A 25,564-nucleotide genomic window follows, 5' to 3' on the forward strand; every position below is an offset into this window, starting at 1 on the left:
AAAAACCTAACAAAAAAAGCCTGCAGTTTATCAACGAGTAATGACACAACTCTCACGGCAATATCCTTAACTGTCCTTTCATCTTAAAAACATACTATAAGAACAGCAGGTGGCTTACCTGAACAACAAATTACACAACTTCCTAACAGAAAGCACATCTAGATAATTTACACATTGAGATTAATAGACTCAACAAGTAACAGAATTTGAAAATACTTCCTGGAGGCAGAACAGGAAAAAGACTAAATCTGGTTTAGCCCAGGACTTTTTGAACTGTATTCAAACCAAGGTAATATGAAAGAACTGGAAAAGCCAAATTGCTTTACTTATGTCCCCAGCCATTATACACACTGTTAAGGGGAATATATTTTAATTTAAGCCTTTTCAATTGCCAAAGAGCATCCACATGTAGAAAAGGATTTCTTTAGCGCTCTCGCAACTTCCTTCTGGTTCTCCAGATCTCATTCACTCCAGGTGCCCAATAATCTGCAGGGTCTCAGAGCGAACGGTTTTCCTGAAGAGCAGCACTGATAACTGAAGCAGAGGGCGGAAGCTGGAGAAGTCTGGCAGGGTGAGAGACTTTCAGTGCATCAAATGCCTCCTACACAGCTGTGCCAGCCCTTTGCAGAGGCTCACTCCAGAGCTGCCCTTTATTAAGCAAATGCCACAAAAGCGCAAAGCAGCAGGCTGATGCGGGATAACATGGACAACTTTTGCCCACAATCCCTTAATAGGGGAAGGGTTCAGAAAATACCACAGAATTGTTCAGCTCAGAGGATAGTCAGCTGTACCTGCAGAAGCCCAAGAGCAAACAGCAACAGGCAACCAAGACCAAGTAGCAAGCAAATGCTGTGGTCCTAGCATCTTCTTTCCCAAACCAGCATAAAAAACAAGGGTTTTTTCTGTCACCATAAGGTAGAAATATATACTGGCAGTCTGTTAACTGATTTTACAACCAGAAAAGGGACTGTACATTTGCCACAGTCCTCTGCCTCTGTCTAAAGAGCCTCAGAGAGAGAAAAGCACACAGCGACGTTTCTCTAGTTTTCAGAACGCACTTCTGTATAAAGCCTAGTATTTTAACAACTATTTCAAACAAATAGGGTATTATAAAGCAAAAAGTACAGCAAGTAATTCATAAAAGCATCCACCATCACGCATGGGGTTTGCATCTAATCCATGTCACAAGTCTCAAAATTGGCCTACAGACACCTAGCATGCTTACCTCAGTATTTGGCTGTAGCGTTTGTCCCTCCTGGGCTGCCGATGGTACTATTGCCCATGTAATGTTTGCGCTAGCAGATGATAAGGAGCTGAGGGCACCATTTTTCAGTTGCTCTGTGGAATGCGACTTGGGGCCAGGCCATCCCAGGATACCTTCTAAAGCAGAAAACCAGTGTTACAATTGTTCCAGATTTTTTCCATTCCTCTCATCGTTCTGCCCATATAAACTGTTACCTGTTCTGTGCTTCCATGCACAGCTTCACTTCAGTAACAAAAATGCTCCAGCACGTTACGTATCAATTAATCTATGATAAATATTTTTAAATAGACAGCCAATTAAGGAATAACATTTTAAAAGGCTATTCCTACCAGCAGATATAGTTATACGTAAAGAATATAGAGCTGGCACACACCTTCATAATTAAAGCCAACAAGTGCTCTCTATTCTTTATTTTAATAGTTATGAAGTTATTCCAGTAAACACTCTTGAATCTAATGTGGTGCAAAGGTTTGCCACATCTTGGTCAATGTGGATCAGTACAGAAAAGTGACTAGTCATCTCTATTGCACCAGACCCCAGCCTAAGGACCAGGCCAGATAATTCGCCACCCTTCCCTCCGTTTCTTCTGTCTGAAATTGACGGTTTTAAGTTTAGTAGCTGTATTTCATTTCCATCCGTACTATTAAGATTTCTTTCTAGATTAAGTGTTTAAATGCTTTTCCTGTCCCAAGACCCTCAGTTTAGAAGAAGTCTCATCAGAAAGATGTGTATTTAATGTATTAAATATGCACCGAACAGAACTAGGCATCAGAAGAACCCCGACTTCTGGGGGCACCTGGACTGCAGCACAGGCCAGTCTTTACGGATGACAATACAGAAGGATCGATCAGCTGAGAAGGGTTACATGATCATTTCCCCTTGCTGCTCTAAAACACAGTATCTACATTCATATCTGTAGCCCTCAGCATAGGGCTTCAATTTCTGCTATTAATTACACAGTGTTATAAATTTCTGCTATTAATTACACAGTGTTATAAAATGCAGAGCTACAGATAACAACATTGCAGCTCTTCATTCATTACCGTAATACGCATATGAAAACATGATTAATGCCACAGGGAGGATCTCCCCCTCTCATCACTGTCAACTTTTTAAGATAATCCAGATTAATGAAAAGTATATTAAAGAATACATAACTTCACCTCTCCAGATCACCAGGTGTTACCAGAGGTTGCCTACTAAATAAAGTCAATGGTTTGATCCAGTGAGGTACTGCTGCGTACATTTTCTTAACATTCATGTTACTGAAAATGGGCCATGAATCCTGTAGCTGAACTCTTACTAAATTCAAAGGTAAAATAATCACAGAATATTCCTCTCATCATCTCATGGCACTAAGTTATTTGTTCTGAACATGCAGGAAATTGCAGCTCTTCAAAGAAAAAATGTGTTACATTATGCTCTTAAACTATGTCAGCGGCTAACACTGTTCGAGACCACAGCGTGTCCAAGTACAGATCTACGATACAACATCTTCTAGAGAAGAGGAATTTAAGTGTCTTAAATCATTTGGATCTTGAATAAAGATTATTATAATATATTCCTATTTGAGTTCAATGTAAAACATTCTCCTTTGCTTACTTGACAGCTTCTACCATGAATGTTCCATGTTTCCCTGCAACAACTGATGACATGACAAAACTACAGGTCTATTCGCTCAGCATGATTTTGTTGGAATCATCTTTTGCTGGCGAAAGCATGAATAAGTAGTTAAGTATAAAACAATTTTCAAAGATCAGAGAAGTTAACAAGGAAAAAAAAGCACTTTTTTTTAAATATATATTTCACACAATCACTCAAATTTCCCATTGACAGAGGAAGAGCATCTCGGTAGCTCTGCTGTTAGGCTTTTACCATGACATACTGCAAAGGCTTTTGTGTTTCAATGACTTTGAGGACTATGCCAGTACATGTTTTAAATCTGAGTTATGTCAGCCATGCTGGAGAAAAATGTACGTATCAAACAAAAGCTCCTTTTGTTTTATTGGCCCCACCATTTGGTCCTACGTATCAGGAAGCCAACATCTGTCCCCGTTCCAAAAATAGGATTAAAGCCACACACAAATGATATTGGTATACATGGCAAGGAATGGAGAGCACGACGACTGCAGTCATAATACCTTCTGTGCTTGCACTTCAGCCCTTGAACAATTTGCCACTAGGAACAAGGGATAACCCCAACTCAAAACAAGCTCTAGTTCAGAGGATAACCCCGAAGATTGTGCTGGCAGATCCAGAAAGTACTGTCGCTCCACGTGAGAGGAAGGAAGTATACCTTCAGCGTTGGAGGATAAAACTTCAGATAAAGTTGAGTCCTTGGAGGGAATTCATAAGGCTGTAAACTAGTAAACTTTTTTTAAAAAAATCTTCTGTAAAGTTAATTAGTACAGATTACAGAGGGAAAAAAAAAAAAGCAAGAGATTAAAAAAACTTGTTTTCTTTTTGGACAGTCACAAAGGTTCTGTGGTGCATAGCTGTGTTTCTCATTCTTCATTACTTAGCAGAAACTAATCTTAATTTATTGTTCTGCTCCTCCCTGACAAACAGCTGAATATTGGATTATTATTGCTATTTTCCAGTTACAGAGGTTAAAAAAAATTGAAGCAACTTCTCTTTATGCAAGTCTGAAAATAAGTCATCCGGTCACTCCCTTAGGCCATCTATTTTCTTTTTCCAAAATAATACATTTGGCCTTCACCCTAAAGAATTTTTTTTTAAATTAATATATTTTTAGAACCCCGTTTCTATGAATAAACAGAAGAGAAAGCCACTGCGTGAATAAACACCTCACTTCAGAAGATATTTATTGTAAATGCAAACATTTACATATTTTTAAAATACTATAGCAGTTTTCTTCAGTGCAAAGACATCTAGTAAGGAAAAAAAAAAGAAGAAAAAAGACCACTTGCTTCTTCATCTTTCTCCCCACATTTTAAACTCTTACAGAATCTATTAGAACTATGCAAGCATATTTTCCCACCTGTCCCCAGCACAATTGTTACCCTCACAGAACAATAAATCCTGTCAGCTTAATCAATTTTTAAAAATACTTTTGTATAGGTCTTAACAACACATTCTGACCTTACCAACAGTAACAGGGTGCCAAGAATCAAGGTCCAAAAGTTAAAGCATATCTGTTTCCCCAACATCTCTTCATTCAAGAAAAATCATTTCATAATATTATATTTGCTTGGAATCTGACTACTTTGCAGAAGAGACATGCAGCGTCCCAGTAAAACAGAAGTGAAATCCCTTTGGCATAGTCCATCAAAGAGACAGTAAAAGACATTAGTCATACACCACAGAAATCTAAATAAATAAGAATATTAAAAGTCAACTCTCCGAGCAAGTTCAAAAACTTCCGCGCCTGGTTTCAAAGTGCCAGCAGGGAATCTCTGACAATCTTTAATCTGCCAGTCTTGCTCTGAGATGTCAGCATACTTGGATCATCCAAAGGGAGTTTCCATATATCTAACATGGCACCGTACTTCTCAGACAAAAGCAAAGTACTAAGAGAGACGTCATTAAAAATCATCACAAGAATCAAATAAGATCAAAATAGAATCTTATTATATATAAGTGAAAGGACCTGAAAACATGGGTCCTACTTTACTCAACTGTATATCCAAAGCATTCTCATCTGTACCAGCAGAAATTACTTTTACCAGAAAATGGAATATTTCCTCAACCTATAAAGTAGTGTATGCATTTACAACGGAGAGAGATGTATTTACTTAAGAGGAAACACAGATTGTCTGTATTCTGTATTTCAGGCTCTTAATTTCAATTACATTGATACAAGATAACCAAACTAAGAATTGTTTTCTGTCCCTTATCAACCCAAAGTATTTTATTGGAATTTACTCTCCTTCTCCCAGACCAAGTCGCCATCAGCAAATAATTTCACCCAGACTTAACAGCACTCTAAATAATCTTCTGTCACTAATTCATTACTATCCTCTTAACGACTTCAGAAAATATATATAAAAAATAAACCTATGATGGAAAAGAGAAAAAAAGATTCATCATCAGAGAGTCGGGTAAGAAAAGGACAAAACCACTATCACTATTCTGTTTTTAAGCCAGAATTTTGCTCTATTCTCAATCCTAGCCTAAGATAGCTGACAGAAAAGAATATTCAGTTATTCTTTTTTTTGATACATTTCACAATTCTAAAGAAAAACTCAAGAAACATTCACAAGACGTGATACAAAACCATTTACTGCTTACACAGTACTTTACTATTTTCTTTAGACTATTAACAGCACTACACTAATTAAAACAAAACATCTGGTTTTGGAGTAAACTATGGAAAAATTACAAGGGAAATACCAAATTTATTACTAGTAAAATCAACAAAATGTATTCTGCGCGTTGGTTATATGGTTCCAACAGTGAAAACCCAAGCCTGGAGATGAGGCAGCAGTATCAGCATATCCAGGGGACTGGATTTCGGGGAAAATGCACAGAAGTGAAAAGTAAATTAAGGTCACCAACTGAGTCGTACTCTTGACTGAAACGGTCAAAACTGTTCTGCAGTTTCTCTAAAAGTTTAGTTCACATGTACATGCAAAAAAGACAGCTTCACAAGTGCACACAGCAGGAGGGGAGGGAAATTCTCCCCAAAGAGAGGGTTTGCAGAACACTTCTCTGTTAAACAATAATGATCGTTTTCTTTTTTGATTCTGATTTTCTAGGTTCCTGATGTACCTTCAGACTACTTTTCTGCCTCATAATTGATGTATGAAATATTCTTAACTTCTGCCAGATTCTATAACCAAAAATCTTCCTATTTAAGTTCTCTGGTCTTGGTTTATAAAAATACCTATGTTTTCTCTGAGGTACAATCGTAAAAGAACACCTACTGATAAAACTCTTAAAACACACTGCAACTATACTGTAACAAATATCCCCTTAACAATGCAACGGCAGGCCTCCAGGAGAGACCAAGATTAGATTTGGATTCCTGTCGCAGCTCAGAAGCACGTATCATATAATTTGCAATACGCGGCTGAGAGACAGACACACCAGTGTCGTCAGTCCGCTAAATCCTACGGCAGGCAGAAAGCACCAACAGCAAGTAGCAGCTGTACCTCTGCTTTTCAGATTAGAAGGACATCATCATATTTGCTAATACCTCACAGGGACTAGAAAATAATGCTATTTTCCAAAGAAAGAAGAACATATATAACATAATGTGTTAGCATAGAGAAAGAATAACAAACATATTTCAGTTATTCCCAAGAGAAGCAAGTCTAGCGCTAACACACTTAAGGGAGACCTGAATGACCATGCAGAACTTAGTTAAGTTGAACAGGCAAGCAAGAATTTGTTCTCCTCTCTCTTCTTTCCTCTCCCTTCCCTGTCCCCCTCCTTTTTTTTTTTTTAAACAGGAAAAGACGACTCCTCATTTTTCTCTCCTCCCACCATCTCAACTACAGAAGAATCTCCAGCTGTCATTTGTCACCAAGTTGAACGCACTCAGGTCTTGTCTTCCCTGTCAGTTTCTTTTCTCCAAAACAAGGCACCCGAGAACCTGTTCAAACAAACTTCAAGTACGTCCCCATGATTCCAGAATCATCTTCAGTCCATTTGCCGTCTCAGGAGCCAAAATAAGTGACATCTGCACACTTCAGCATTTCCAAACTCCAGTAAATCTATAGTGAAGGTGGGTTAGTTTTTGTGTTCTAAAAAGAAATTCCTCAGAAAAAAGAAGAGCTTTATTTTACAGTTCAGAAAAGTGAGAAAGATACAAACGTATGAGAGATTTTCTCTCTGGGAGATGCTCTATTCACTAAATGAATATCTAATGTGAAAGATCAATTTTTTGAATTGATCTACCTGCATAGGCTGCTGACTGTAAGACAGGATTCTATCTACCCAAAACATAAAATAAAAAAACAGCCTTAAAATACAATATAACATGAAAAAATGACCTTAAAACAAGACCAGACACTCAAGTTTGCTATGTTCTTCATCTGGGAGAAAAGGACGTTAAGTATAGCAGTCAATAGGTTCTAGAGAGATCCTTCTGCCCATGGCTATATATTAGAAAAAAACAACACTGAAGTTTTAAAGTTTCAAGTGAAGACAAAAATTTCTTCTCCATATTTTTAATAAAAAGGCACATTTTTCCTGTCTGCACACTAAATGAACTGAAGCTTGTCACAAGGCACTGATGCTGAATAGCCAATACTATAAATATATGTAAATGATAGCTGTCCTTGGCAAAAAAAAAACCAAAACCAAACCAAAAAACCCAACACACCAAAACCCACAAACAAAAAACCCATAAGCCCACACACCTTCAAACTTTTCTTCCACCTACAAAAAGAACAAAATCTCAAAATCGAAACAAGTTTGTGGAGAAAAATGCAATTATTCTTCCTTACCTCACACTGCAAAGTAAAGGGTAACTAATACTTTTCAGATAACAGAAATAATCCCTCTCTCCAGCACATTTTTCAATGGAAGAAAGATGACAAAAACTTAATCAGATTGAGATCAATGCACATACCTTTAGTAAAGGCAGTTAGAAATGAATTTGACAGTATTTGGACTCAAAAATAGAAACACAGGAGTAAACCCAAGACAGGAGTTTGATTCACTGACTGTTCTTGTTGATACAGTTCCAAACAAAATAAAAATAAAGAAATAAAAATCAAGCACTAGCAACAGAAGGAGCATAATAAAAATCTTTCCTGGAAGCTTTAGAGTAGAAATAAAGAGCATGTGTTGACTATCCTTCAAGAAAAGATGAAAGGCTTCAGTTTAATCTTCAAGACTTCTTGTAGGCTTACGGTCTAAGACTGACAATTCACGAAACACACAGAAATGAGGAGCAAAAATCCGTAAACTATTCCACAACAAATGATGTAATGAGGAATTTAAGGTCAAGACCTATACAATCGTAGACTCTGGATGCTGAATGCAAAGCTGCTTTCTTTCCATTCACCACTACTGGAAAATGAAACGAAAAAATTTTGTCTCCTTTCTCTTGATGTTTTTTTTTTTCAAACAGTAAAGGTCAGTAAATCTTTTTCAAATAGCAAGCATTTAATAATAATCTTTCTGGTGTACTGCCTAAGTACTACACCAGAAACTCTCAGTTACTTTAAGTCCTTGCTTTAGAAACCTGTGATAAGATTGCAAGGCCTGTGGTGCACAGAGAAGAAGTCAGCATTCCTTGCGCCAGTCAGCAATAATGACTTCAAAAACACAAGCAGAGCAAACATACTGGGAAACAGGCATATCTACTTTCCAGGCAGTTGCCTCTTTATGGCATAACAGTGAGAGCTTTTGATGGTATGTGAAAGCAAACTCAAGGGTAACTTCAGCTCAGCTAGGCTGAGCTGTTGATTACTTCTCACGTTCCACATGAGCAGGATTGTCCTGCTTTGCTAATCAGTTTTCACGAACTGAAGGCCAGAAGCAAGAAAGCGAGTTGTCAAATTTCTATCCTGTCTGTCTATATAAAACCCTGAGGATCTTGCCCCTGCAACGCCCACTACCTTCCTACAGGAATTATTCAACTAACATCTTGGATGCTTCGCAGCAGGTAATGAGACAGCACTGGAACAGCAGCACTTGGCTTTTGGTGATACATTCCGCAGGGCCATCCCACCACTCGTGAAAGATGGTGTTTTAGACTTCCCATCAGAGGAGCGTATGGCTGTTAAACTAAGAGTCATTTTCACTTGACAGCATGAAGATGAGACAGTAAGAGTCCTCCTTTGGTTGCATCTTCTGGGTCTGAAATTAAAAGAGTTTACCTGGAGGATACAGAATCAAATATATTATCTTCCAGGATTAGAGTTTGCTAGAGGATTACTTAAAGGCATTAGTCTGATTAGGTACGAGTTTCTGCAGCTTTGATGACTTAGAAACCTCTACCAACTGCAGAAATGCTAAGTCTATCAAAGTAGGCCTGAACAAGATTAAGTGTGTAGGAAAATCAGTAATCAAGACTTTTAGTCCAGGTTCTTTCAGGCAACTATGTTGCATAACAAGGCCTGGGGGAGAAAAAACAAAAAAATCATTTTGCAGACTCTTTCAGCCAGGAAAAGAAGAGACTAAATATTTCAGCAGCTTTTAGTTCCTCTCTCTTCTCTGTCCCCCCCTGCCGCGTTTTTTTTTTTTTTTTTAATTACATACAGAAGCCTAAGCACATGTACACACTGAAGAATTAACTGCTTGCATTCAGGTTCTCACAGTTACAAACCAGTGCTACAGAACTTTGACTCCTAAAGGAGTTTTTGAACAAACCTAAGGTCTTAGGGGAAATAAACACTTTTAATTAAAGTTTATTAAGTTAAATACTTCATAATAGTGGCTTTCAACTTATTTCCAAACATGGGATTCCCCTACCTCAGTTACAAGTGTTATGCTCGCTTTTCTCTGTTATTGTGCACAGACCACTCAAAAATCATTATCTAATCAAAACAGAGACACTGATTTAAAGTATGATTATTTGGAGACACATTCAAGGGCATGTACAACTCATTAAGTCATTCATCGCTGACAGTTCAGTTAAATCACCTGGACATGAAAAACAACCTCCAGGGACTTAGTAATTGGAAACTGACTTTTTTCTTTGAAGGATGCTTTTCATCTTTGTTCCAAACTGTTCTTTTCTGAAACAAAATTATATCAAAGAATTCAAAAGAAATGTTCCTTAGCATTACTATTCAGATGTGTGCAATATTTTTTGCATTTTCTAGAGGAAAACCAAAAGGCAGAAAATAAAAGGGTTTTTTGTTGCTGTTAATATGTTCATTTATGAAATATTTCAGAATCTGGATTCGGGGTTTCAGAATCTGGATTAGGGGAAGTCCCAATACACAATAGTATAGGTGTCAGTTTTTACACCAGTTTTGCCAAGAACTCTTCTCTTCCTCCTTTTTAATACATCATTTGCCTACTTCTCAGCTGATGCTCTCACATTTCTATTTTCTTCCACAGTGGAAATTCTTCAGAGAGTTTCCTAACTGGTTGTCTCAGCAGCCCCGAGAGCATATCCTGCCCTGCAGTAAGCCTACTATAAGTGAGGATGCTTGTTTTTAAAGCATCTACTTGAAACTGAATTTTGTTGCTATTGAAGCCCATACTGAAATGATGAAAAGCCATCCCAGACCCAGGATTCTGCTGTTGTTGCTCCTCTGTATCAAGTCCTGATTCTGCTTGTAGATTAAGCAGTGCAGTTTGTGTATAAGAAACCACTGACTACCCTTTCAGGAAAACAAAGGTCCACATACACAGACAGGGACTGAGAGGGACACATATCTAAATGCAGAATCGCTTTGGCTTTTTAGGCTCATAATAATCTCCCATAGATTTTTTTAAAAAGCATCGAGGAGATCTCTTTCCAGATGTAAAGAAAACCTCAAGCTGGAATGAATCTACTTTAGTATCTCTCCATCTAGAAAACTATAAATATGATTTTCATTACCACAGTGCATAATATTAAATGTATTTTTAATCAAATAAATCCGCATTGTGCTTTAAGTCTCAAAAAAAAAAAAAAACCCACACAGATTCTGCGCTGTCATTGAGAATATAAGCTTTTCTGCCTGTTCTCCATCCTTTCAGACCCCCAATTTTTTTCCTCCTTTTTTCAGAGCCCAATCTCCCTGAAAAGACTTAGGACGACCTCTTTTTCCTCCTCTTCTCTGATTTCAACGGATTTTGCAGATGTTTTTAGGCTTAAAAAAAAAACTAACCAAACAAAAGACAAAAAAACCACTGATACTGGATGCTATAGAAACTTGCATGCTGTTTACCCCAACTGGCCTCTTTGCGAAAGGGTTCATTTTGCCTACTTCGGGATCACAATTAAAACACAAAACAAAAAACACAAAACAAAAAACACACCTAAAGCACATTAGAAAAAAAAATACCCAAGAGAGCTCGTGCTCACCTGATGGCAACGTCCTGTTATGGTGCTGGCCCACTTGATGCATGCTCTGCTGTAGTAGAGTCAAGCATTCTCCAAGGCAGCTCAGGGTGGCAGCAGAGGTAGCTTTTAAAAGCAGCAAGTCCTGATCCAAGGCAGAAAGGGGCCCAGAACTTGGAAGAGCTTCGATGGCTTGTACAAGATTCTTCTGTTGTCCCTCTACTTGGCTCATGATCTGTAAAGGTCCAAAAACATCTGCAGTCATATGAAATATCACTAGGCAGCTGCTGAGTTCTTATGGGTTGATATAGTAACTAAACTTAAAGAACTACCACAAATGAACATTAACGTTCTGATCCAAACATATTATACACTTATCTACAAAAATGAAGGGCTTGAGACTAGCACAGGCCTGTAAAAAAGTCTACATTATGTTAAAGAAAACAATCTCTTAAAATAAGTTCAGAGTAGGGTGAATTGTGTCACTCATACTTTCTAGAAGTCTTCCTAAGGAAAGGTATGAAAATTCCACCTCCTTACCCATCATCAGGTTAGGGTTAGATTTTCTTTCCTTAGTGTGTGATTTGAGACACCAGAGGGACCTAAGCTATTCTCCTGCCTTCTTTCTTTTATACCATTTAATCACAGTCTAAGAAAGGACATTTTACAGTTTACAGACACTATCACAGGATGCAACTGAAGCGTACGTATTTACTATCAGATATGAATACCAGCTGTCAGGGAGAAAGTTAATCTGTTTCTAGATTTGGACCATCGAGAGGAAGTTGAAATGCATGCTTGCATAGCAGATGAAATAACAATGTTATTTGAGTAGGCTGTTCTCTCAACAAATTGGTAAGCTTCCAGAAATCCTTCCTACAGCTGAAAAAGAAAAGATATTTAAAATCTCTCTCCATTTTACAGCCTGAAGGAAATTATACATGCATATGACAAGTCTCCTCTTCCACTTACATTTCTTGAGGACCATAAGCCACCTTCATCTACCACACTGCATTTGGGAGTGTCTTTCAAATACACCATAATCATACCCGCTTGGGCCAAAACTCAGACTAATTCAGGATTATGTTTTTTTTTTAAAAACGCTGAGATTCTGACATCCTATGTCTAAAGAGCCAGACTTTGCACATCTAATCTCAAAGGGATAGTTTGAGAATTCCGTCATCCTGCTGTACATCCTCAAATGGTATTGATTTACTCCTTACAAATTTGTCATGGTATCTAACCAGTGTACAAAAAAAACTGTTGGCACACATAAAGCTGTTTTTAAGCACAAGGCTGCAAATCTATCATTGCAAAAGGATGTAAAGTACCTATCCCCCCCCCTTCAAAATATGAAGCGTTTGCTCAATTGTAGTGCAGATCACAATATCTAAGTAATAATTTTTTCAAATCTCTCCCCTTCTTCACCACTGGTCATCAAGTTGGCAAGACATGGCACAGATGATATACTGCCAGGTAGACAATTCTTCACGATGACTTTCCCTTGCAGATGTAAGATCTATCAATAAAAATCTGAGGCTCAATTACCTGTGGAAGCTCTCCCATTTATCCATATTGAATAATGGTTATAGGTTGCATGTACTAAACCGTCTTACTTCCCCTGAAACCTGATTTTCAGATCTTTCTACTTTCAGAACCACTACAGGCTTATGATCCTGAAAGGTAGATGAAATAAAAATAACCTACCAACCCTCTGCCAGATTGATACAATGGGTGAAATTTCTTTACTACTTCCAGAAGCTCTCAGACTTACAGCACTCTAAAGATCATAATTTCCTAGGTCAGAACCAAAGAAAGGTAGGACAATCAAGTGCCAGTCATTCCTCCCAAACTCCAGCCAAGGGGAGAAAGGGCTGGCAGGGGGGAATCTATATTATGTATAAGTACCTCGAGAGGGACTGTTAAACAAAACACAAAGAATACTTCATCAATAGTACCTTAGTTCACTTTCCCTCCCTTCTTAGCATAGTTTGCTTAGTATGATGCTTTCAGGCAGTCTAAGCACGAAACTATTTAAGAAAAAATGATCAATGTTTAACAGGTTTCCAAAGCGTGCAAATTCAAGCTCACATGCTAAAGTTCAAACTCTAAACATGGCTAGAGATAAATAAAATCAAAGCCTACCTCCGTCAGCTATCTGTATGGCCCAGATTACTGAATGTGTCAACACTGATAACATTTACCATACGATGGATCACATTAACTGCAATGTTTCTTTAACAGCTTATTGATTCCCCAGCTTAGCTTGAATAAAGAAACATGCACATTTGGCTTAATTATTAAAGTGTTTATGAGACAACAAACATGTACATCATCTTTTATACAACAACTTTTAGATTAAATTCATGACAAGCTTTTCAAAGCAGGTTGGAGGTTGGCTTATCTTCATTCTCCTTATTCTGCATCCATACAGCATCTAACACAATCATCTCTTCTCTAATACAGCCAAATAAAGATCCAGCCAGATTGGAGCCTGTGGGCACTAATGCGACACTGTATGTCAACAAGAAGTTTATATCCTGGTTACAGATAGGAAAGGTACCTCTAGGCAAAGTCACAACTTGATAAAAGACAACTTGTTTTGCTAATATGCGTCTATAAAACTGAACTACCTGCCGTCAGAAAAATTTACTGTCTTTAGGTACTCCTCTCTAAAGTATACTGTTTTAAATTTGTCTTCCTAAAAAGAATTTCATTGGGAAAAATATAAACAAAAGCTTGAAATAAATTACGGGTTTAATTAATAAGGTAATTACAGGCATATGGTTGAAGTGCTAAAAACTTTCAAAAAAACTGCCAGACTTTATAAGCAATAAAGATTCAAGCTCCATTTGACGAAACTACTATATTGTAAAAAGGTAGCACAAACTTCATGACCTGTGGTGTCCCTTCTGCTCGGCCTTTTTAAGTACCGCGTGCTTCCTGTAGTCTCCCCCACGCTGGTAAAAAGAATGATAACAAAAAAAAAAAAAGTATACATCAAGTGCACTGAACAGAAAAAAAAGGAAACTGAACTCAAAGATGCAAATAACTACACTTGCAAATAAGTTAGAGTAGAAGTAACTGAAAAGCTGTTGTAGGAAGATAAGTAAGAAAGTGTAGTGAAATGTCTTGCTGCAGGTTAAAATAACGACGTTTTAAGTGTCAACATTTAAAAACAGAGACAAGAGCTTCAGTAAAAGCCAAACTTTTAGTTTTGGTAAGCAAATATAAATTAAGTAACTGCAAGGGCTAGAAGACTGGGATGAACTGTGCTCTCAAATTCTCGCTGAAAATTTACTCTTATGAGAATTTGTACAGCACGATGAGCACGGCCAATTTTGATTCCATTTGTCAGACAACAAAACCATCGGTCAGAAACCAACAAAGACATCAGGGAGACATTATTTTAAGGAACAGCTAGGACCCCAGGGGCATGCACACGTGTGAACGTACAACCCCCCCCACCCCCCCTTCCTCACCCAAGAGCAGAGCCAGGCAAGATGCTCAGGGAGGCCAGCTGAAGGAATGGCCACAAGAGGGATGAAAATATTCTTTCTAGAAGACTACACAATACAGTTTTATAGAAAAACGCTTTCCCCCCTGCCCTCTTCCATCCTGAATAACGGTGTGAAGTTGAAACCCTGACTTGCTCATGCTTCACACCAACAGAAATGCTTTATTTTCAGTTCAAAGCAGTTTTCATACTTTCCATTTTCTCATATAATCAACTTGCATTTCTAAAAATGTGTTTCCATGGGGGGGGGGAGGGGAAGGGGGGAATTCGAAATAAAACTTTGAGTATGTCATACATTTCCACTTTCCCATCAGCTAGAATTTAGTCCTTTCCCTTTAAACATGACTGCCTCAAGACCAACCTTTTCTTCTAGGAAACGCTGATTTGCCTGTACTGCTACAGCAGTTTCCTCCTATCAGCCTTGCTAAGCTATCCCAGTCTGAGAAAGTGACCCGTAGAGGAATGATCTGCCATTATCCTTGGCCAGAAACCAATACTATTTTATAATAAAGAGGTTCTCAAGAACATCATAAGAAATTTAAAAGGAGAAGTAGTATGGAAATAAGTTATTCTGAAGCTTCCCTCCCTCCCGCCTTAATAAAGCACAAACATATTCCTTTGCAGCCAAGACAAGAGCGTAAGATAAACTGACCAAAGAGCTTGGGAAACCTCTGGAAAATTAACTGAATGTTTGCAGTTACCACCTAGCCTGAAGCTTCACGGTCATTGGCAAACTATATTCTTCCTAGATTAGGGGTAAATTAAAATAAAAATCAATTGTTCCTTTTCCTTCCATCCAAAACATGGACACTGCTCTAGGTCTCAGTATCCTCTAGCTGATCAAAAAGCTTTAAGAGGCCCTTTTGGTTCATCCTTTCTATGTTACCTATCTTCCTATCATTAATTGGAAAGTTAGCTGCTCTTCTAGGGACCTGAAACAGCAGCAGACAATGAGAACGGTGACTTCTCTCTAGGATTCAAAGCACTAGAACTTGAGGAACTTTTATTGCTTACACGCTGATCAACACCACGCTATTTAACGTGCTGCATGAACAGAACAAAAATAAAAATTCCCCCTATTCCAGAGAGCTATAAAGCAATTCTCTGTGGCTTAAGGGAAAGAGAATACAGCACGCTATTAAACTAACTTTTTTTTTTTTAAATATGTTTGATACTTTTGTTTGCAAGTTATTGATAAAAGATCTACAAAGACTTGAAGTGTGTTTTTTCTGAAAGGAATAGACCACTGAGAAGTTAACACAAAAACACCAAACCATGCCAGAAGAAACTCATTAAAAACATTATTCCTTAATAGACTCTAAGCCAAACAGCTACAGCAAGCTACAGCAGAATCCTCTTATTTGTGAGTCTGTTTTTTGCCTTTTTTGAGGGGGGAGGTGGAGGAGTACTGCACAGCATGCCTTTCCGGTATTAATTACAAAGTAAAACCAAGAACTACATATTCTTTAGGCTACATGATTTATCAACACTTAAGATGGTTGGTTTCAAAACCAGAATGAAAAGCCTTTATACGGAGAAAAGTTCAACAGCAACAATCCTTGTCCAAAGTTAAGTGACTTGTTTGAGTTTGAACGACCTTCGCTCAAAGTGGAGACACATGGGGCAGGTGGTTTTTGTGGCTTCCAGCTTCCCTTCCTCCTCACTTGAGGACAAAAGATTGCTCAAAGAAGTTCTCTGCTTTGACAACAGCAGACTACTTGCCCTGCCTCCTCACCCAGTCTCAACCCGTTTCTCTTCCCGCTCTTGTTTCAGCTTTGACACCCCCTGCTCACCTGTACACGTTCCCATAACATGCAACAGACACCACATATTCTCATTAATACCACTCAGACTTCAGAAATTTAACTGTATGCTAGATATAAAATAGAAAAAAAATGAAAGGATTATCAGGATTACATGTACTGAATTACTTGCGTGCATATATGCAACATTAATGGGGCCACATCCGACCTACTGCAAAACAATCAGTAGGAGGGAGCCTCACACTGGGAAGAGGCCAGTTTATGCACGTCTTACTCCTCTCCCTCCATCTTCAGCCCATAGTAAGAAGAGAGCAAGCAAATCACGTTACATGTTCCCTATTAGCAGGCACATCTGAAGCTTGAAGAAAATTCAGACCTTTTAGCCAGCCAGAAATGTACAGTTATTTTTGCTATTGTTTCTAGATAACACTACCCACACAGAAACCTGCCATTTCACGTCACCCTCAGCAGAAGATCAAACGCAAGTCTCCGATGTTTGCATCAAAGCGTCACCCCTTTTCTGCTGCTTGCTCCCGAAGAGCCACCTCCCAGCTACAGTTGCTGCCCACTTCCTCCTCTCCCTGACTGATCTTAAAACCCCGTGTGATTGCTTTCCCGACTTAGCCTAGTTAAAGCAACTGCTAGCTACTCCTCTGCTTGCACCTCCTGGGTCTTCGCATTGGGAATACTCGGCCAACAATGATATATGGGACCATATGATTATGTGACAAGACCCCAAACAGATAGGTAAGCAGAAATGACTCTACTCTCAGGGTCACCTACACAGTATATGAAAAACAGAAAAAGCTATGAGATACATTTCTTTCCAAATATAGGGCACTTCAGACAAAAAGAGAAGAACGAACATTGTGCCATACAGTAAATAAGCTAAAATTAGCCGCTACAACTAAATATAAGAAATAATCAAGAAAAATTGAGGTGCTATTTCTGCAGTAAAAGAAAAATTACAGTAATTCAGTGTTTTGTTAAAGCGCTAGATGATATATTAATCTTTCCAATGCAGAGATACCATCTTACAAATCCTGAACGTCGATTTTGATTTAAAGCTTCAATTTGTTCCTGACATTACAAAAAGAGAGATGTATTCCTAATTCTAAAGTATAATAATAAACTCTTTAATAAAGATTCTTCCTCCCATCCTAAAACAAAGATCAACTGAAATGTCAAAGGAAGAAACCTGATTAGCCACACATAAATGGAAGAGCATATGACTGCTTTTGACATGATTTCGTTTAAAGTGGAAATACTTTTGTTATCCAGACTCCAAGACTAATAGACTTGTCTTGTTTGTCCAGCCCAGACCACCGTTATGACGATCAGAACATTTTTCTTTCTAGAATTACTGAACTTAGAGGATTTTGCTCAACTATACAGTATATCACAACCACCTACAGCAAACACTAGCTTTGAGCCATCTACAAAATTGCCCAACCCACGGTAGCCACAGGAGCATCCTAAGAAACAGTGATTCTAAGCTCCCTATTGCAAAGAAACGCGGCATCAGCCGTACTACCTAAAAAAGGACAAGCAGACGCTCTTCATTTGTCATATTGGCCATGTGGAGCACGGCAAGAAAATAAGTAGAGTCATCAATTCAGTCTTTCCGCATAAAGATTTAAATACTTCAGATCTTCCTACACTTCCTTTGGAACGGAAAACTTCAGGAAGATTCTTCCGACCTTCCCAGACACAACGTGGATGTACGCTTGAGAAATTTAAAATATAATGTGTGGGATTCTCCTTTTTCAGAACTGAACTTCACACATATGGAGTCCTTTTATGGTAGATATTAAAGACATGCCTACAAGTATATATGAAAAAAAAAAGCAATACACTCTGCAGTGAAATGAAAATATTCTTTTAACGCTAGGAACCCAAAGACATCCTGTACTGTCAGGTTTTCTACAACACACTAGAAATCATTCATCAAATATGCATTGAGCTGTGTCAGTTAATAACTCTCCTTCTTTATCACATTATGCTCCGTGCAGGCTGTCAGTAATACCACCACTAGCAGCACATGGTCTGGCTACTTATCTCTAGGCATTTCCTCTGAAAGATTTAGCGTATCTTTATTTTTAAATCCTTTTCATTGCTAACTGCATGCAAGTTGAAAACAATCATGTACAAGTCTGAAAAAGTGAACAGCTCAGTGCTCATATGAAAACAAAGCATCTGTAAAAACATAGGGTTTTGCTGGAAAAGTTTTGGACATTTAGATAGTAAGAGAAGAGCAACGGGTTCACTTGCTTGCCAGGCCTAAGTCAAATTGCCCTTGTGAGGGACTTACTTCCTTTAAAAGCAGGCAAACAGTCAACTTGGCTTGCTTTTTTTTATTTTTAATCTTACATAAAAACACAATTTCTCTCTCTCTCTCACGTACACACACACAAACCAGCAGGTAGAGCAAGAGACATTTTATGGAAGTATAGTTTCCTGCTTTTAAAATGTAAGGCCAGAAGAAAAGAATATTGAAAGAGGCTGGAAAGGGATATGAGAATAGGTCAGCTTCTGAAACGACCTCAGAATTGTCATAAATGCTATGAGTCCAGACCTTTGCTTTTTACACAAACAAAAACCACAGGGTTTTCTCTTTTTCTTTTTTTTTTTTTAAATATAAAATATGGCTTTTCTTGAAAACAAAAGCAGAGGCGTGATGCAAGAGAAGAAAGTCCACACAGAAAAAAAGAAATAAAAACCTTACAAGTCATTATTTCTGACCTTGAGCAAGAACTTCTCTTGCAATGTGTTCCTGACATAGATTTGATCAACAACAAGAAAAGCTTTCATATTGCAAAAATTAAGTTAAAACAGACAACCAACTATATATCAAAGTAGAATATGTAAATACATGTACTAAATATACATCAAAATGTAACAAGTAACTCCATGTCAGGAAAGCAGTCATACCTGTCATTAATCTGACACACTGGCCGTCAGTTCAGCTGAAGTGCACAGTTCCCACCCAGTATTTCCACAGAACTCTCCCACTTATAACTATTTGTTCTGAGAAAGGAAAAAGCATAAACACACAAATATGTAGAAAGACTATTTAATAAAGTTGCCTGCTTCCTTCAGCTTGCTTTCAAATTCAGCTGCTGCAAAACTCAGTGCTGTCCATCACCAACTCAACAGGTATACCTCTCCTAATGAAAAGTCTGCCAAATAAAGATAACTTCTACAGCTGCAGTAAAAGTTGCATTTTTTTTCCAATGTAATGCACTTTTGCTATGAGCTAAGCATTAATAACGAACTACTGCCAAGCTTGAGAGATTCTGTATTGGCTTAACTTCTGAAAAGCATTCCCAAACTTATTCAAGGTCACTTGGAAGGGGGACTCACTACTTGACAAAAGAAAATTTTCTGATAAGGACTTACAGGCTTTTCCCTGTTCTTCAGTAAAGTCACGTCCACAGATTTTATAATGAGATTCCATCAACAGCATGCAAGCTAGGAATGCAAAATTAGAGCTTAATATGCAACTAAGGTGAAACAGCTATATGCAGAGATTCTTGCCAAAGGCACTGCAGCATACAACATGTCTCTTATAAACAGCATTTTGCACTTCAGCTTTAGAAGCATCTACTGTAGAAACACGTACAAGAGAGTACTGCAAACATGTTTTCTTAAGTTCTATGAGTAACATGTCTGTGTGTTTTCTCTACAATGAAACCAAGAGCTTTTGGCCAAAAAGGGCCGCTGACGGAACAAAATTCTCTGCTCAAAGCTTCGATTCAAATATAGACCCATAGCAGCCTCTGTGAACATTACTATGCTAATGAGAAAAAATATATATATTTTAAGAAAGGATCCTAGACCATTAAGTGAGATATTCTAAAAACATCTTGGAAAAAATGGAACCAGACAATCACATACATATCAATTGTCCTCTCTTGATCATTACTTTCCTCCCATTCAGAGAAAAAGCATGTAATTCTCCATTATCATCACCTCAGGGTAGCAGCCTGCTTGACCTCAATCATTTTGAAGTAGCAAACAATCAACAGTAAAATTGGAATGACGCAGTTATATTATAGTTATTAAGGCTTGGACACACACTCCCTATCAATGACGCTTCAAAGGAGCAAGTTAATTTTCACTTGGCATAATTTGCAGACAGAGCCACAAAAAGCGACAGCACCAACAGAACTATACCTCTGACAATCAGGATGGCAGCTAATCACCAGGGCATGTTTTTCTTTTCAGTCCCTGCCTCTGCTTTCACAATTCTATTTCTTGGGGTGGGAGGGTGTGGGCGGGGGGGGACAAAAAAACAAAACAAAGCCAGAAAACATTCTGCTCTCTTTTCCTCTTTTCTCTAATAAGGATTTCACACCATCACTGCTACTGTTTAAGGCAACACCTAGAAAGCTAGTTGCTACGCATCTTCATTTTCTCAGCTGACAAAACAATTTCCTTTTGGGTTCTGCTTTGGGTCTTTTGCTCAGCCTTCTCCTAGCACACTCTGTAGAGTAGATCCTCGTGAGGACACACTACAGAATGGAAGAGCAAACGTCACTAGGATGCATTCTAAAAACAGAGCCTAAGACAACCAGGAGAAGACATGGCATAAAGGAGAGCCCGATGAAGTATGGCTAGGCAAGTGGTCAGCGAGGTGGGCTGAAAACTGGCTGAACCGCCAGGCTCAGAGTGTTGTGATCAGCAGCATAAAGTCCAGCTGGAGGCCAGTCACTAGCGGCATCTCCCACGAGTTAATACTGGCTCCAATACCATCTAATATCTTCCTTAATGACCTGGGTGATGGGACCAAATGCACCTTCACCAAGTTCACAGATGATACAAAACTGGAAGGAGCGGCTTACAAACCAAAGGGCTGCACTGCTATTCAGAGGCATCTCAACAAGCTGGAGAGATGGGCAGAGGAACCTCATGAAGTTCAACAAAAGCAAGTCCAAAGTCCTGCAGCTAAGGAAGAATAACCCCCCACACCAGCACACACTGGGGGCTTACTGGCTGGAAAGCAGCTTTGCAGAGGACCTGGGGTTCCTGCCGGACAATAAGCTTTTTGTGGTGAAGAAGGTCAAGAGCATCCCAGGCTGCATTAGGCAGTGCTGCCACTAGATCAAAGAAGGGCTCTTACCGTCCCCCCTCCCCCCACTCAGCACCAGCAAGGCCACATCGAGAGTACTGCGTCCAATTCTGGGTACCCCAGTACAAGACATGAATTTACTGAGCGAGTCAAGTGAAGGGTCAAAGATGAGTAAGAGACAGGAGAATCCCTCATACAAGGGGAGGCTAAGAGCTGGGATTGTTTAGCCTAGAGAAGAGAAGGCCCAGGGGAGATCTCATCAATGTTTATAAATATCTGAGGGTGTAAAAAAGATGGAGCCAGGCTCTTCTCAGTGGTGTCCAGTAACAGGACAAGAGGCAATGGGCATAAACTGAAACACAGGAAGTTCCACTTGGAACACAAGAAAACACTTCTTTACTATGAGAACGGTTGAACACTGGAACAGGTTGCCCAGAGAGGTTCTGGTGACTCCATCTTTGGAGATAATCAGAACCTAACTGAACATGGTCCTGGATAACATGCTCTAGCTGTCCCTGCTTTGGGGGGGGGGGGGGAGGGAGGGAGGGGGAAAGTAGAGAGGAATTACAGAAAGACGGGTCCGTGGAGATTGGCTAGGATGAAAAGTTCAAACCTCGACAAAATGTTTTAGCAGACAGGCAATCTTGGATTTTCTGAGCAACAGAACGCTTTGAAACTTAATCAATATCCTGAGGTATTCAGCTTCCTTTGAATGTCTTCACACTTTATGACTGTGAAAAAAAATGCTTTCCCTCTCCCCTTCCCACCCCCCAAATAAGAGTTCTTCCGAGAGTCCCTTCTCAGTTCTTAATACCTGAGGAGGAGAACACCTCTCCCTTCCAAATGCAAATATGCAGGGGAAAGAATCTGAAGTTTAAGGGGAAGATTTAGAAACAAACAGAAGTACTGAAATACACAAGGAAAGCAGTTCCTCTGACAGTGTCAGCTATTTTAAGACTGTTTCATTGAGCCACTCATCCAAGTCTTTAGGTGAGCAGAAGTTATAGCTTTTTACTTGCATCTGACTGCCATAATAAATACTCAGTAAGAGAGCATGATCCAGACAGACTGTATCAATGACCATTATTTTTCTCCACAAATCAGCTTTTCTTTCCTTCTGTCAGGGTGAGTAGACTATATATTTTTTGCAAAAAGATCAGTATCAATCTAGCACTAGTCATTTTGCTACTTGAAGAAGATATCTGAGGATCAGGGTCTGCTGCAGGAGATGCAACCTGCTCTCTTGCTTGCCTAGCCTGCTATATTATAGCTCTCTGTAAATATTCCGCACACGTGTAGGTGATGTATGCCATCTCCTTGACCAGCATAAGGTTTCTACCAATACACAGCTATTAAGTGCTAGGCTCTCCCTCTATAACTCATGAGCTCTTTCCTTGAGCATTTGCTAGTTTACCTGTTATATTGATCTTATCCTATTAACAGTCTCCTACTAAGACTTATCATTTACTCACAAAGACGACTCAAGGGGAGCAGGGCGTAGGGAATTTAAGGTAAAAGCACAAAGAAAAAAGCCGACAGTGGCTGCCAAGGTTGCTTTTTCTTTGAGTTGCTTCCAATGGTCAAGAACCATAAATTAGAGAAGCAAAGGAAGCACCCTGCAAGTTCAAGTAAATCTTGGATGGCAACTGGCTGCCATCCAGCCAAGCAGGAAGAACACTGTTGTACACTAAGGCACAGAAGGCAGCACTGAGAACACAGCTTCTGAGAAGCCTCTCGTGGGAAATTATTCTTGTGTAATTTTATTACAACGATTACCTCAAAATCTGCAAGCCAAGCCATTAGTTTTAGTGATTAAATGTTGCTCATAAGTAGATGTTATTCTACGAGCGCTTCTGAGTAGCAGTTTTCCTTGCATTTCAGAATGATCACTTCAGTGGAGTTAACAGCTATAGCACACAGTTGAAAAGCATATTTTGTTTATTAGCAATTAAGGCACATTCGTGAATTTTAAGCATTCAAGAGTGTACCTAAAAGGTTGCTAGTCATTATATCAACATCAGCAGTCACAGGAAAATTCTTTTAGTTTACCACTGTATGGCATACTAATGATAAAATCCATATTCTATGCTTTGAGTAAGATTAGCCTCAGAAAAGAAAAGGCCAAGCTGCACTGGAACCTTAAATATACATTTCCACATGGATACCTACGTGGATGGGGGGGTTGTCTCAGAACATGCGCTTGCTAGCATATGTAATTGGATTATTAGTAGCTTCCCCTTCCCCTTTTTTTAAATCATGTCATTCCACAGTCATGTAGGGTAGTCCAATATGCCACATAATACTTCTCCAAACTTCAGACAGATATTAACAGTGCTTCTTCCCTTCCTCCACAATCCTCACATTTACTTCCTTTCACCCTCCTTCTCAGTTAGCCATCCAGTTTGCAGTGTCCAAGTGTAAAGTAACATTTTATTATAATCACGTTCAAGATTACTTTCATGATCTGGGAGACGATTGAGCGAGAGAAGAACGAGATTTGCTTTAATTGCCATGAAGTGTGCTTTTAATGACTGTAAGATGTGCACTAGAACAACATCCAGTTTTATTCAGAGTAGCTACTACTTCCCCATCTTAGTCAATTTAGCTCACGTTTTCTGAAAAGCAAGTGAGTTGTTCCCATTAATGCTATCTGATCTTCTGATTCCTGGACCATATGGGAAGCCTTGAATAAAGCATACCTCTGTGACTTGTGACAAATCACTCTGAGACAAAGTATTCCTAATCCATCCTTTTGGCTTCTCCCAGTGTCACAAAGTGCACTGTCAACTGGTTTAAATTGACATCATTAACTTCAGAGCACTGATTAAACATATAAAACCACAGTTTTGAGCCAATTTATGACATGCTGCAATATGACTGAACAGCAATTATACAGCAACTTTTCCACAAATTCATGTGTTTTGTGGCTGCCAGTCTACATTTACTAGTAAAACTGTAATTGGATAAGAGGGGATCTCTGTAGGGGGAAAAAATGCAAGCAATCATCCGGAAACATAGTAAACTGACAGATCACCTGAAGAACATGCTAAGCAGTATGTGCAAAAACATGAGTTATTGTTTCCTTATCCTGTTCACTACAGTGACAAATACACGACTCAAACAGAAACAGTTACAGCTAAACATCTAGTAGCTATAGTACAAAAATACATAAAAGCATATGCCAAATTCAAGCAGACATTGTTCAGTTAGCCTGCTGGTGGGGCTGAAATGTTAATAGCCATTCTGGTTTTTAGGCATATTTTAAGAGCTTATTGTCAGAAGTCAGGATTGTAACCAAGAAGCCAAGAGGCAGACAAGCAGCCGCTTAAACTCATCAGCGGAACACATGCGAAGTTCCCAAAGAAACTCAGAACCTGAGCTCTGAACCATTTAGAACCTGAAATCCAAAGATTAAAGAAGGAAATCATCATAACATTTAGCAAAAGCTGCCAGAGATCAGATCTGTGTTACATAACAGATGGAAGCTAAGGTGTTTAATACTTCATTTGTTACAAAACCAAAATGTTTCCTGTATTTCTTGCAGTAGCCTGCAGCACTTCAGAAGTTACACAAGGATTTGAAGACTGCACAAGTCCCTCCATAAATGTGTACAATAATGTAAACTGAATGGTACACTTAAAATGTATGAGCCATTTCTATGTTTACTTTCCTCTGGAGGGCATTTACAAGTAGTTTCTGTACTTAAATATTTGAAACCTGGCTAGCCACCTGACAGTGTAATAACACTGTCATCTATTACCACTGAGAACATTCAAAAGTACCCTCAACTTAATTTAATAAAAATAGCATTTAAGTGTGGGTTAACATAATAGCACACATACTTTGGGAGCAGTAAATCCCATTGTAAACCGAGCTGCAGAAGGTGAATGCACCTTGTCGCATCAGGAGTTTGCTGTGAGTAACGCTGCTGCATCAGCCAGCCAACCAGAAAGCAGCACTGAAGTTACGGCCACTAAACAAAAAGCCATGAAATGTGATACTCTCGCCACCTCGAGAAGCGATTTCCAGAAGTACG

General features: G+C 38.8%; 1 protein-coding gene across 4 annotated transcripts in view; it reads right to left on the reverse strand.

Annotated features, from left to right (window-relative positions):
* OSBPL10 (oxysterol binding protein like 10) overlaps nucleotides 1-25,564 on the reverse strand; it is a 120,529-nt gene that overhangs the window by 41,322 nt on the left and 53,643 nt on the right. For all 4 annotated transcript variants that reach the window (XM_068935498.1, XM_068935499.1, XM_068935501.1 and 1 more), the window contains exons 5-6: nucleotides 11,202-11,412; nucleotides 1,226-1,380 (exon numbers count right to left, since the gene is read on the reverse strand). In XM_068935498.1, coding sequence (XP_068791599.1) covers nucleotides 1,226-1,380; nucleotides 11,202-11,412 — 366 coding nt within the window. The remainder of the gene's footprint in view (nucleotides 1-1,225; nucleotides 1,381-11,201; nucleotides 11,413-25,564) is intronic.

Source organism: Struthio camelus, chromosome 2 (assembly GCF_040807025.1).
Source record: "Struthio camelus isolate bStrCam1 chromosome 2, bStrCam1.hap1, whole genome shotgun sequence".
NCBI lineage: Eukaryota > Metazoa > Chordata > Aves > Struthioniformes > Struthionidae > Struthio > Struthio camelus.